The 15,252-nt window shown below is 36.9% G+C and overlaps 1 protein-coding gene across 1 annotated transcript in view; it reads right to left on the bottom strand.

Annotated features, from left to right (window-relative positions):
* Positions 1-2,452: 2,452 nt before the first annotated feature.
* LOC134797602 (uncharacterized) overlaps positions 2,453-15,252 on the bottom strand; it is a 58,150-nt gene continuing 45,350 nt past the window's right edge. Inside the window, exons 5-8 of the mRNA XM_063769914.1 lie at positions 6,240-6,373; positions 5,022-5,252; positions 3,038-3,209; positions 2,453-2,711 (exon numbers count right to left, since the gene is read on the bottom strand). Coding sequence (XP_063625984.1) covers positions 2,548-2,711; positions 3,038-3,209; positions 5,022-5,252; positions 6,240-6,373 — 701 coding nt within the window. The 3' untranslated portion in view covers positions 2,453-2,547. The remainder of the gene's footprint in view (positions 2,712-3,037; positions 3,210-5,021; positions 5,253-6,239; positions 6,374-15,252) is intronic.

Below are 15,252 nucleotides of genomic sequence, written 5' to 3'. Positions count from 1 at the left end.
GTGCCTCCAGTTTAACACATAGAGGTATGACTTTACTTACGGTGGTCTATTGAAATATATGCATGTCCTTAATTGTACAAAAATGTAAAAAATGATCACGTTGTAATAAAAAAAAACATATTACTGAAATAGATTTGTTATAATTAATTAGGTACAATGATTGTCTTTAACGACAGTGGGTATTGATTTATTTTTATTAAGGAAATCGGACAACATTTAAAGCAGTTACAATAAATTTTGCAATTTCATATCAAATATCTAACGAAGTTTATTATAAAACTTTTATAGTTATACAGTTAGTATCATTTCACATTAGTATCGTAACGTTTAGTTTATTAGGTACATAAAATAAATTATTGGACACACTTTCGATAAATCTAAGAGCTTTACAACCCTATAGAAGCAATCTGTTCTGTGTTCTCTTTTGTGTGTGTGGCAGGAATATGTAACAGTTGTGAGCGTAAATAGAGACTAGTCAAGTCTAATTTGAGTCCTATTCTGCCTATCAGCAAGTGGAATTCTTAGAGATCGTGATCTTATTTTCTGTGTCTGTGATCATATATTTATTGATAATTTTAAATTAGTACCTATCAAGAAAACAATTAGCTGTAAAGTGTACGTTTTTATTATACATTTCATTAAATAGAGTAGGACAAAACAAACAGTTATTAAAATTTGGGCTTTTTTAAAGAAACAACTACTCATACATGTATGAAACTATTGTATTAGCTATGTTATTAAGTACAATACTTTGGCTTTAATTTTATACATAAATAGGTACTTTTAATCCAAGAAGACCTGGCAGTTTAAATGGCGACAAACATTACATTTTCTGTCCTTATTGTCTTATTTTAACAACACAAGGTTTAGGTTTGCAGGATTCTGAATAACTATATTTTTTTAATACAACCCGATCAAAGCCTACGTAAGGTATGCAAATAAACATGTTTTGTAAAAACATTCATTTTCAGAAATTTACAAGAACATTTACATTCAGATCAAAATAAAGCTTTAAACCGTCTAGAAAAATAAATAAATGTTACCTACTTACAAGCCAAAAATATTCACATCAATTTATTATGAGTTATGATGGATTTGTACCGTCGCATTATTATTTGGAGGTCCCATTAGCATCGTACCACGCTTGGGATAACCACCGTAATTTTCATGAATTTAACTAGATTATGCATATGAGCATTCAGTACTAACTTCATTATAAATATCACTGTGTATTTAATGCATTATTTCAAGTGTTCAATTAGATAATTATTCAATAGGTGACGTTAATATTGTTTCCATAATGTCATTTAAATTATGTGTAGTATTATTCTGCTAATAGATTAAAATAACATTGACCACTGGCATGCTAGATAGTAGGTAAAACCATGTGTTTAATTTTATCTAACGGTAATTTTAAAACTGTTTTAGTAATTTCAGAAATTTCAATGACATCAATAGAAGGCTATATATTGGGCAGATAAAACCTTTGTAGTTATGATGTTACCTAGTTGCGAAATACAAACGAATGATGCTAATATTTAAGGCATAAAACGCGTTTTATCTAGGGGATAGATTGGAGCTATAAGTATTATTAAAGTTGTGTGTTTATGTAACCCTGTCGGAGAAGAATAAGATCAAGTATAAAGTCGTGTAATTGACTTACATTGTAAGAAGCTCAGGTAAAATAATAATTGACTAGGTATGTATTTAATTATAAATGTAGACATCTTTATACCTAATAAAACGATGAGCTCTATTTTAGCTCTAGACACTTTTCTATATTTTTTTATAACAATTATTAAAGAAGCAAAACGTGTTAATTGTGTAGGCAACTGTTGAATCAGAATAGGAACTTAAAAAATAACAGGACAACCATTTACCTTGAATGTGAGACGAGGGCAAATATAAAGTAATTACGGTTTAAAAGTTAATATTGTCACGATAAATAACTAAATTACCGAAAAAAACAATACCAACTCACATACCCGAGTTACCCAATTCATCTCGTGCGCGCAGCACATTCACTCTGCCGTATTCGAACTTCAAGATATTCACAAGAGATGACACGTACTAGATCCATTCTAGATATATTATAGTTTAGATTTCAACTAGTTCTCTTTTGCAGCTCAATTCGGGCAACCAGTGTCACTTTTACGTCAGATAGTGTTAGATATCTATTAGATGTGAATTGGATCTCTAAGTCATATCTTGTGGAAATCGTTCAAGAGTATCTCCAGAATCGCATAAATGTCAAATTTGACAGGTTAGATCTTAAACATATCGTTATCGTATCTTGGTGACGTCTACAAGATATCTAGTAGATGTCTATTTCAAAATCCGAATCGGGCCCACTACCAGCCACCCGCTAGGCAGCTTGTTTGTTCGTAGGCGCTTTTCCGTGTTATCGTTCACGCTCGTAGGGCGTAGCTTGCGCTGGCAGTGAATGTGTTAAGTGTTTTCTTAAGTTGCTACGCGCTAGCGGAGCAGATGAGCGCTTGCGCTTTGATTAGAACAAATTACTATAAATTGGTACTCGTGTTTGCGATTTTAAAGCTCAACAGTTCCTAGGGATGACGGTGAGAAATATTGGTTGACTAGCAGACTCCAGCTGAGGAACCAAAGAGGTCGATAATACTGCAGGCAGGTAGACGTTGAATTACCTTGGCTTGAATCTGAATGTGGCCTCTTTATACTTAACTCATTTACAGCAACTGCGAAGAATAAGAACATGTTAGCTGTTTTGATTTGGACATGCAATTTTAAATATGATGTAGGTAATACACACAGACCACTAAATTGTTTTTGCGGTTATTCTTCAGAACTGGTGTATTTTTATAGAGGATTTAATTGGATGGCGATGGCGGGCAAGAAGTCGAAAAAGTAAGTCTTCAATTTTCTCGAGTTCGTTAAGTAAACAAATTACTACATCCCTCGGATTGGCCTAATCGGGGATGGTAGTACTGCACGTAAGCTACCAATAAATATCGGCGCTGATAGAGATCGAGCGTAATTCTGTCAAATAGTACAGAATACTCACCAGTAACGGTTTGTTTCTTGATGTCAGCGTAACGCTCGTCCGGACCGATTTTGTCAGGGATAGTGGCCGTGCACGTGAGCTGCAGCCGGCCGTGCGCCGGCGCGCGCAGCTCCGCCACCGACACCCACAGAGATATCGGCGTCACCGGAGGTACGCGAGGACGCTCACGGATCTAACAAATAGCACAAAATAAAGTCAGCGTGGTACATTTTGTGGAAAGAGTTGTCGGGTGATACATTTGTCTTATCTATGTAACCATCTCAACCTGAGACATCTTAACTTTATGAAACATCTTTAGACGTGGGAAATATACAACAAAAGGAAATATTTGCAACTTGAAAACGTGAAGTGCACAAAGGTAAGATTGATTAAAGCGATTCCAACTAACCCGGGTCGTGTGCGGTTAGTCGTGGTAGGTAAGTAATGTGGTGCACGGATGATATTTAACTTAACCACTAACTAGGACCTACTTGACAAATCTGATAGGTAATTGAAGTTACCTACCTACTTATTGTGTAAAAGCGCCCTTGCAGGCGAAATATTAGGAGGCAGATTTATTTATTACTCTTATATTTGATCTATCTACCTATTTATTAACAACGATAATAAGATCAATGGCGGGATAAACGTTGTAAGAGCTATATCGCATAGCTAAAATGGGCAGTGAGAGCTAGCATAGCGTGTAGGTTATAAATATTTTTTAAATCATCATCATTTCACCTTCACTGATTCATGATTTGACCTTGACTGTAAATCTTTGTCTATGTTTATGTTTTTCTTATTTTTTTTTGTTTGTTTTCTTAATTATTTTTCTTGTATATATTGTTCTTTTTTTTTTTGTATTCTCTGTTGTTGTGTATCTTTGCAATGTTTTAATATGTATCTTTATGTGTTATCTGTCGTGGCATCACCGACTGGGCTCTACGGAAGACCAGCGCTGGCTTTATAGCTAGCATCATGCTGAGTTGGGTCCATTTCGTGATGCACACTTATTGATGTCTTATTTCCTTGCTGTTGTTGTCTGTACATGTTCGTACATGTTTTATGAACGTCACGAATAAATATCTTTTATCTTTATCTTATCTTAAATAAAATTATAATCAGTTTATTGTCTCTTAATGCGGGGCTATAGAAATACATTTTTTGCCACAAAGTAGAAATAATCTAAATCCCGTGTTCGACATGCTAATGCCCAATAGTTGACACCTAACGCAGTCATCTCCATTGCTAATGACATGACATAAGTTTAAAGATGACCGTAGTACCGTAGTATGTACCGTAGTTGTTTTGTCATCCATATTGTTACCTACTTACTCCAAAACTGAAAGATTAACATGTTACTGGCTCTCCAAACAAGAGTAACTTATGCAATTTGTCAAGATGTTCTTTTGCGAGGGAAAGATAGACTACGGCTATCAAATAAATGGCATCTCATTGAAACAGAACGCGTGTAGGTAATATAACATTCAAAGTCATCGGATAGGATAGTCCGAGATTGAATAACGTGATATGACAAAAAGAAAAAAAAAAGATATTAGGTATAAAGAAATTACGATACCAACGAGGCACAACTAAAATAGTAATTTTTAAATTAATACATAAATAACTATAACAACATCGTACCTATTACGAAATACAGAACAATTGTTGTGTATTTTTTAAGTTAAAAGAAAAAAGTACCTACCATATAATACATTTCAGAATTCAACGGTTGGCAAGAAAAATGTGACTCTCTTCAAAGCAAAATGTCCGCCTACAATCAAATGGTAACGAGCGTCTAAATACCCCTGGAATTTTAAAGACTTTTTTTTTTTACTTTTACAAGTATGTACCTACTTTGACGAAACGGACTGTATGCCTACCGCAATTATAATATTATTTAAAAAAACGAGTTTACCTTTGAAGTTTGCCAATATTGTGGCATAAAGGCTGAAATCCACGAATTCTTCGTGTGCCGTAGTGTGCCGTACAGTAAAATGCTCACCTTGGCAGCATCCTCGCTGTGTTCGTTGAGCGTGCACTTGGTGTGCTTGGTGTGGTTGAGCACCGGCGCGGCGGTGGTCTCACTCACGAGCGCCCAGTACTTGCCGGTGTAGTTGAATTCCGGGGCGATGTAGCGGTGCTGGTGCTTTCTGTGCCGGTAGCCCCCTCCTCCTTTCGTACGAGTGGAACTGGATACCCGGTAGGAGAAATATCGCACAGATTCTTCGTCCACCTAGAACAAATGGTACCTTACAGAAATGCTTGTGAATTTTCCCCTTAATCGCACGTTACAAATAGATTTAACCTGTAATGTATTTTAGAATTTTTCGGATTCTAAAGCAATATTATTATTCCTGAGGTGGTTAAGATCTTTACATCACTAGCGTGCCTACCTGCATAAACATTGATGTTAGAATTTGCTCACAGTTTAGACTTTTGACCAAAGTTATACACAATAGTTTTCATTCTTACTTAAACCACTTTATACCATGTTCGTCGCAAAATCTAGGTGACATAGTCAATTTCCGACTCACGCCCAGCGCCCGCGGCATACATTATTCCCTACTCCATAATGCAAATAGAATAAAAGGGGCAATTCTCTTCAAGGAAATTCAAGCAGCAAGATAAAAAATACGCTGAGTTAAATAAAAAAAAAACTATTAAAATATCGACTACTTCCCGGCTGATACCTAAAATAAAAAGTTATGTCAATATAACAGTTTTGCAAATGTTTATAAACGATACTTTAAATTTCTTGAACTACAAGCAGACAGAAAAAAAAGTCATATGATTTCCGTATAGGTACCTAGCTATCGATATTTATAATACTTTGTAACTACCTTGACACCTCACAATGATAGTAACATGTGATTACTAGCGGCTTTCCTATTGATTGTTATTGTAACAAGGTGCAAAGTGGCACAGAAATCTAATTGTATTCGACTCCCAACGATACAAACACTCTTTTGACAGTCGCGCAATTGCACCGCAACGCCAGTAGTATTTCAATTAAGGTATTGCTATATTCGCTACTGCTTCGAGCCCGAGTCGCGACGTTATATCGCTGCAAAAAGTAGTAGTGTGTTTAGTGGCTGCTTACCTTTTTCAATGCCAGTACCGGGGGATATGCAATCGCAGCTAGCGTTTTGGTGCTGTTTGCTCGCAACAGTCCCCGCCTGCCACGTCCAGGTTACCGAATTCATTATCGAAGTATGTTTACCTTCTCATTATCAATGTACCAAGTGAGACGCGGCGCGGGCGCCGCCGGCGCGCTGGTGCAGTTTGCCCGCAACAGTCCACCCACAACCGCATCCGGTTTCCCGAACGTTATGATCGGCGGATGCTTCTGCGCATCTGTTAACAACAGTCTTTATTAATCTATCTAATATTGTCTTTGGTTACCGCTAGTTATTTATGAGATAGAATAATTTAAATATCATTAATGTATGAGTCCATTATCAAGCTAGAGTCATGTTCAACTTGGTCTGACTTGGAGCCTGTAAAAATATAAACTCGCACATAATATGATGAACTGTTACACCGCTCGTTTATAATCAGTTAAGCTGAGTTCATTATATGTGCTTAATGAGCGCGAGAGTAGGTATCACGCAGCCTTTCCAAAATTAATTAAGGCAGTTCTACTTTTTCGTGGAGAAAATACGCGAACATGATAAGCAGACATTGTGGTTGTCGCGAACATGCGAACCGGCTAATAGTTGCCAGCGTCATGGAGTAGATGGCGCTCGCAGTCATGTTTAAGTTAAATAACCGCTTCTAGGTTATTGTGATTTTTTAGGACAAGACAAGAGGGTAGACGCCAAACGATAGTAAGAAAGGGAGGGAGAATTTTGCTTTGGGGATCAATTCAACGGCTTTCTTATGGTGTTATTAGATTAATGATGTGCCTCATGTAAATTGTGACTAACGTATATCAGTATTCAGAGTGAACAGTGATCCGAGGGAATTGTTGATGGCTAATATGAACTTATGGTAAACTTAGTGTGAGGAATGGGGTCGCTATAAGGGGAGGTTTGGAGGCGACTATGAGGTTCAAGAAACCAGGTGGATAATCAGGTGAAACTTATTTTATATGCAGGTAATAAAGTAGGACACCAGCAATGAGTGAATCGTCATCTCACTAACGTCCAGGCCTCATATAGGTATGTAGTATGATTACATATCGCTAACCAGTATCAGTAAAGGCATCATCTCATTCGATAGGTTAACAAGTATGGTGAGCTTGACGACATGGTGGAGATGCTGGGATTTTATGCACATGCACTGTAATCATCATCAAAAGTAACATATGAAAAGTCAATTTATATATGCACGTACAACTAAAGAGTTACATTTTTTGGTTCGTTCAGTTCAATTTAATGTTTTATTTCAGGCATGAAATGAAGCCCACATTTATGTAATCCTATTCTTGCAAAAAGGCGTTAAGCAGGCGAATATGTTAGTGGTTCACCGGAGCACATATGCAATTAAGTGCCTACATTTTATTGAACATTCTTGCTCTTTGATATACAAGAGATTGCAAATGTCAGTATATATACATATATATAGTTTATAAAAAATAGGTACCTATCTAAATACAAAAATTTCCTTGGTAAATTATATAAATACAAAATTGTTTCAAAAAATTCTACTTGGAATACAAAATACTAAAAAGCTCGCTTTAATCTTTGAAAGCAGTGTGTTAATCAATCAGTCCTATAGAGTGCAAATTTGGAGTTGATTCCTCATGTTAAGCAGTAGAATGGAATTTCAAGTGATGGTTTTGAATGATAAAAATATTTGAAAGCATATGTTATATATTTAAAGTTTTACAGCCAGTATTTGTCACTGGTTGATGTGATACAAATGTTTGTGTCACCAGGGCAGCAAAGTTTGTTTTTAACCCACGTGCCTTGAAACCCTCGCAACGCTCAGGATTCCAACATTTCTATGTTATAAGAATGAGAGAGTGGCTAAGATTGTCACATCAGAAAAGATAGCACAATATGGGTATGTTTACTATAAATTCTATCAGAGAGGTGTTTATAATCAGTTTTTAAACACTAACTTGGTAAGACTACCTTCAACAAGAGCCATGGAACTGCTTAAGTCTCAGATTTCATTACGTTGAAACCAATCATTACGTACATTTTTCATTAAACATGTCTAAAAACGTGGGTGACGAAACGGACATTCAACTCAAGTTTTAACGCCCTAAGCAGTAGAAATTTACACTTATCAGCAATAATCCTGAACTGAAATATATATATATGTCATGTATCAAAGAAAAGGTGAAGAAGCTCCAATGGCAATATTTGATAAAAGTAACTAGATTTTTTCTCAAAGTTGTGAATAATCTTATTGTTCTCTTAAATATCATATGATTGGTACCGTTACCATACCTGCTCATGCCTAACAAGTTTAAGTTGAACAGGAGGTTTATTTATAATCTATATTTGGGTGTATGTTATGATTATGTTCACAAGAACATGGTTTCATTTTGATATTTATTATGTTTGATGATGTAGTTGACAAATTGCTTTACTTGTTTAGTTTTAGTTACCTGACCAATCTTTGATAAAATCATGCACTAATAAAAATTTACGACATTTTGAAAAATAACAGTCTTGAACGATTCACGGTTAAGGGAAAGGTAATCACGGTCTATATAAATATATTTTGAATTAAAATTTGCTGGTCGATTTGTGAACCAGAATGGATCCTTTCAAACAGCGACTTTATCACCTGAGCTAGAAGATTCAAATTATGCAGTTGATCAACAATTTAACATTACTAATTACATTTGTTTTTAAATTGGGTTCTTAAGTGACGATTATGACATTTTTCGTATGTTAATTAAATGTAAGACATAAATGAAATCGCATAAATGATTAGATCTGTTAAAATAATTATATGCGAATTTTTGGCATCCATGCCTTTGCAATTTTGTTTGTAACGTTGCATGAGTTAAGATCTTAATATTAAAATAATAAGAATCATAATCTCACATTCATTGTTCTGTGTGGCCGAATAGTTTTAGTACCAAATTGAAAGTTTATTTTTAATGCGGGTAGTTGATATTACTTATGGCTTACCAACTGTTGTTGCTTACAAACCAGTTTAGGTCTGACCTCCGATTTTGTATATATTCTATTACATCGGTATTTCGATAAATTGGTGGTAAACAATATTTTGTGATTATGAAGTTCCACGCCACGTTAATTATTACTGGATTGCATGCTTTTCTAGAAGATGCATTGCTTGCAGAATACCCGCTTCATCACAAATTATCAGCTCAGCCATGATTAAACTAGTCGTGAGCGCAAGTGTGGTGAAATGACAACAATTTATACTGCGTATCTTTTCATGAAACGAATGTATCATGTTTAACGTATTAGCCTTATACTTATATGATCAATATTTTTACAACAACACAATATTCTTTATTGCTCACCAATATGTAAAGGAACTTAACACATATCACTTATACTATGGTGCACAACGGGCGGTCTTATCGCTAAAAGATTGATATCTTCCAGACAAACAAACCAGGCTATTATAATGGTATGTTTTGCGGATCCATATTTTCACTGGGCTTTAATCAGAACCATTGAGTTTAATTAAAAACTCGAATTTAACACTCACCACGTTTGAAGGACTAGAACCACTCATATCATAAGAGATGTTAATATGGAATTTCTTGCCTCATCGTTGTTTGTTGTTACAATCGTAAGGAATTGTAACGGATTGGTTTCTTGGAAGTCGGTACAATTTAGTTGTAATGTGCCTGAATGAAAATGCAGGAGGCACTTGAAATCAGATTACAACTTGACGTCATATGTACAATGTAGGTACATACTACTCAAACTCAAAGGACCAGGAACATCATTGGAACTCAATCAGAATCACTCAGCCATTCTAATGGTACCAGCAAACGGCCAAAAATGGGGCTCGCTAGATTTAACAATAGTAACATACTCAATTGGCATGCATGATATTTCTGTTCTGAAAGAATAAACGGGTAAAATGATTGTAAACGAATAAAAAACTACCGAATTAATTTAAACAATATTCACTTACTTTATGGATTGCGTTTAATCAGCGTTACATTAAGGTTCCAAAGACTTGTCTGTTGATGTAATAAAGCATAGTATCTTAATTTATTCCCAATTAACATTTCAATATAGATTGTTATCAGAGAATCAGTAAATATCAACTTGGATATGTAAAGGACAAAGGCAAAACTGTTTAGTATAAGCCACCACTAATATGTTTGCACTTAAGCAATACCCTAAGGTATAATGACTTCCTATTATTACTGAACCATTGATTCTTAGTGTGGAAAGTCCATAGATTAGTGATTAGATAAAGATTAACTAAACTTCTGAATTGTGTATGTATGTACATACGATGACCCAAACCTAAAGTGTTAAAAATGCTAAAATAAGTTATTATTGAAAAGACTCCCATAATCATAATCATAATCATAAATTATTTATTTACCAGTGAAAGTCATACTGATTGAATGGGCTAGTGGTTTCTATATTATCTGCTAACTGATTTAGATACTTCTAAGTACATAGTACATACTTAATTTTACTCGAACAGAAATGGATAAGGGAGTGGTAGATAATTTAAAGAATAGCCATTAGCCATGCATAACTAATTTGATTTTGTTAAATGAATTGGAATCAAGCAACACATATTAATTGATATCGTCTACCCAATCGAGATACTAAATACTAAAGAATACGAACCTGTGACAATGTGCAGTTTCCAACTACCCTCCCCTTCCCAAAATCATAACTCACGGCGATCATTCGGGAACGCTCGGCAGAATGCGATCTGCCTCCGAGCTAGGCACACATCGCGCGTGTGCGTCCCGGACTCTTCAAAAAGAACTCGAAAGGGTGAAGATCTGCACCCTCAGTGTCGCGTGTGCCTTCCGAAACCAAAGGCCCCCGAAACGCGAGTGAACGGAGTGAACAGTGCACTGTAATCTGGACTATTTAAAGGACTAGCTGTGAGTACCATCCCTTTGCCTTTCTCTCACCCCTACACATTGTCACAATTGGTGGAGGTGCGAAACCCCGGATTAGGTCTAATATATTCTTGTTTTGGCATTAGTTAGTACTTATTGGTAACAAAATGTCCGACACAGAAGGAAAAGATGAAAAAACCGTTACCCGGGTGTCGGACATGTTTAAATATTTTAAGTCGTTGAATTTGGAAAATTTGAATCCGGCTATCAGACAATTACAGGAAAAGATCGAGTCGCAAAATAATCAAATATCAGAGTTAAAGAAACGAATTAATACGATTGAAACAGGGAAAATGTCGCATACTCCATCGACGGGCCTAGACGGTCAAAAGGTCGAGTCACTCGCGAACGCGGTAGGCGAACAAAATCAAGTAGATAAAAATAAGTTAAAAGTGTTGCAAAAGATGCTCGCGGAGTTACCAATTTGTGATGGCAAAGTGGCCAAGCAACTCATTAAATTTATTATCAGTGTCGATAAAATTACTCAACTCGAGCTAGTTCCCCAGTCAGAGTATGTGACCTGGATAATGACCAGGACAACTGGGTTTCTAGCGGATTGGTGGTTCCGTCGGGCGGCCGCGTTACATAATTGGCAGGATATTAAAATACTGATTTTAAACGAGGTTTTATCTCCGATACATATTGAAACATTAAAAAATGAAATGTGCTTGCGTTATCAATACGAGTCCGAAACATTATTAGAGTTTGCACACTCAGTAGTTGCGGTGGCGAAGGCGCTAAATCTGGGCTGGTCCGAGGAAATGTTAATGCAAACTATATTAAGTAGAATTTCTCCAAGAATATATTATTACATTAAATGCAATCCTATGGACATAAAGGATATGTCGCAATTAGCGCAAATAAGTAGTGAGGTCGAGGGCGCTCTTCTACGAGACAAATTATATTCACAAAACTCGCATACCTTTTATCAAAGGAATCAGGTAAATGTTGGTAGTAATACGTATCGGCATTATGGTCGACCGGCGCGGGAGTCGAATGCATCGTTTTCGCGCGGGAACCGGTTAGCGCATGGGAGCGAGCGAGAGGTCACCGCCGGCGGATCGGGTTTGCCTAACGCAAATACATCGGTTGCAAATCAGAATCAAACAACGCAGCGCGGTCCACGTTGTTATGAATGCAATTCTTATGGTCATTTCGGGCGTGATTGTGAACAGCGTCGTAGACGTTTACAGACACAGTCAAATTACGCGGGAAACGCGAACAGGGAGTAAGCAACGATATCCACCGTCAGCTTCCTCTCGCAGTAATCAAAGAGGGTGGCAAAATAATTAGTTATAAGAAAACCAATAAACCGCGCTTACAAGTAGTTATTTGTAACTATGTTCTTACCGCGTTAGTTGACACGGGCGCGTTTCGGTCATTTATTACTCAGGACTTAGCGGAGAAACTCAAGGGTCATCGTAAGGTGTTTACGTCACGGTGCAATATTCAATGTACTACCGCTAGGCGACAAGTTTTTACGGCTACCGAAGTTATAACCGTATTGATTTCAATTGATAAGTTTACCTGGAAATTTGAATTTACAGTAGCACCGAGTTTAATTGCACCCGTTATATTAGGATGCGATTTTATTAACAAAACAAAACTAGTCCCATACCCGTTTTACGGTTACGTGATATTTGACTTTATGCCGCATTATAAAATTTCATTGTTAAAAAATGAAGAGAACCAAGATATAGTACAGTTTAATAGCATTCAAAGCGATGACGAAATTAGAGGAAAAATAGAAGATTTATTAGAAAAACACAAGGAAGTCGTAACGGAAAAATTAGGTAAAACTAACATCTTGAACTATGAGATTAAACTCACTGATAATGTTCCGGTTCGCTCACGATTCTACCCCCTGTCGCCGCCTAAAGCCGCCGAAATGGAGGCACATATTAAACAACTTCTTGATAAAGGTATTATTGAAAAATCGAGTTCACCATATGCGTCACCGGCATTTTTAGTCGACAAAGCCAGCGGCGGCAAACGACTTTGTTGCGATTATAGGGCGGTAAATAAAAAGATTATATACGACAGTTATCCAATGCCGTCGATCGAATCAGTTTTCCAGTATTTAGGCGGGGCTAGGTATTTTTCAATAATCGACCTTAACAGCTCATTTCATCAGATACCGTTAAGCGACGAATCTAAACCGGTTACAGCGTTTATATGCCCTTTTGGGTTATTTCAGTATAAATATGTTCCTTTCGGGCTCTGCGTAAGTCCACAGTCATTAAACAGGGTGGTCGATATGATATTCGGTGACATAAAGTACAAATATATAATACCATTTGTGGACGACATTTGTGTTTTTTCCAAAGACAAAGAATCGCACGTGCAACATCTAGACGAAGTGTTGAGTAGACTTGGTGAAGCAGGGTTAACGGTCAACCCAAAAAAATTAAAACTATGTAAAGAGTCGGTACAGTTTTTAGGGTATAATATTAGTTATTCCGGTTTAGCCGTCGACCCCGATATAATAAGTGTCGTCGTTAACTACCCGGAACCGAAAAACTTAAAACAGCTGAAAACGTTCTTGGGGATGACTAGTTTCTACGCTAAATTCATTCCTCGATATTCGGAACTTGCCGAACCGTTAAATTTGTTAAAAAAAAAAGATGCCAAGTACGTCTGGGGGCCTAAACAGGTTGAGGCATTCTCACGCTTAAAACAGCAATTGGTTTCACCTAACGTTTTAAGGTTTCCTGACTTCTCAAAAAAATTTATTCTACAAAGTGATGCTTCTGGAACAGCTCTTGGAGCTGTGCTTCAACAGGAAGTGGACGGGGCCCTGGCGCCGGTGTGTTACGCGAGCCGTACGCTGTCGAGCGCCGAACGCCGCCAAACGGTCTACGAACAAGAGTGTGCCGCCGCCGTATTCGGGGTCACTAAATTTAAACAATATTTAGAGGTCGCGCCGTTTGAAATCCAAACCGACAATGCTGCGTTATCTTGGCTTTTTGAACACCCTAAACAGATTGGGAAGTTAGGGAGATGGATACTTCTACTGTCTAGATTTAAATTCGATATTAAACATATTAAGGGCAGTTGTAATAGCGTAGCCGATTGTTTGAGCCGTATGTACGAAGGAACGGAAGAAGTCAATTGTTCCGCGCTTCAGGAATATCCCGTTACTAATGATTCTCTTATAAGACACCAGGTAAACGACAAATTTTGCAATGATTTAATTATTCAAATTAACGGCGGGACTAGAGTTCCAAAATATAAAATTAAAAACGAGTTGTTGTGCCGGCAATTAGGGAAAACAAACAAATGGCGAATAGTATTACCTATTCATTTAAAAAAAATAATTTTAAACTATTATCATGATCAAGATATAGCTGGTCATCTAGGGATTACAAAAACCTTAAATAGAATATCCAGTATTTTTTGGTGGAAGAACTTATATACGGATATTAAAGAGTACGTAAGGTCGTGTTTGCTTTGTCAAACGTCAAAACCATTAAATAAGAAACCGGTTGGTTTGATGTCATCAACTGTACCTACCGAAACTTGGGAAAGGGTTTACATAGATTACAAAGGACCATTTCCGATATCAAAAAACGGAAACAAATATATTTTGGTTATCTTGGACGGTTACTCAAAGTGGGTTCAGTTGATTGCAGTACGGGCGGCGACCGCCGCTAACACCGTACGCGCGCTGTCGAGGCTCGTGTGGGCGAACTACGGACCGCCGCGAACTATCGTATCTGATAACGCAACACATTTCACAGCCGACGTATTCAAACAAATGTGCCATGTTTGGGGAATTAATGATGTTAAAATATCTCCGTATTACCCACAGGCAAATGCAGTGGAACGCGTGAATCGAAATTTGAGTATAATGTTAAATATTTATTGTAGGAAAACGAAATCTATATGGGACGAATCGCTACCTAATTTCCAGCTTGCTCTCAACACCGCAGTCCATGAAAGTTCAAATTGTACGCCATCGTCTATTTTTCTCGGGCGATAAATTAGAAGTCCTTTAGAAAATAAGTGGGAATTAGATAAAATAATTTCTGAAGGTAACTCGACTCATAACCGCGAACAAAGTATAGTGGCTCAAAATTTAAACACCGCACATGAGAGACAAGAGCATTATTATAATAATCGTCGGAGAGCTAATATTTTTAACGTAGGGCAACAAGTACTCGCGAAATGTTTTCCGCTTACAAACGCCGATCGA

Source organism: Cydia splendana, chromosome 1, assembly GCF_910591565.1.
Source record: "Cydia splendana chromosome 1, ilCydSple1.2, whole genome shotgun sequence".
NCBI lineage: Eukaryota > Metazoa > Arthropoda > Insecta > Lepidoptera > Tortricidae > Cydia > Cydia splendana.
Note: the sequence above shows the minus strand (reverse complement) of the source record. Positions and strands in the feature narration are given on the sequence as shown.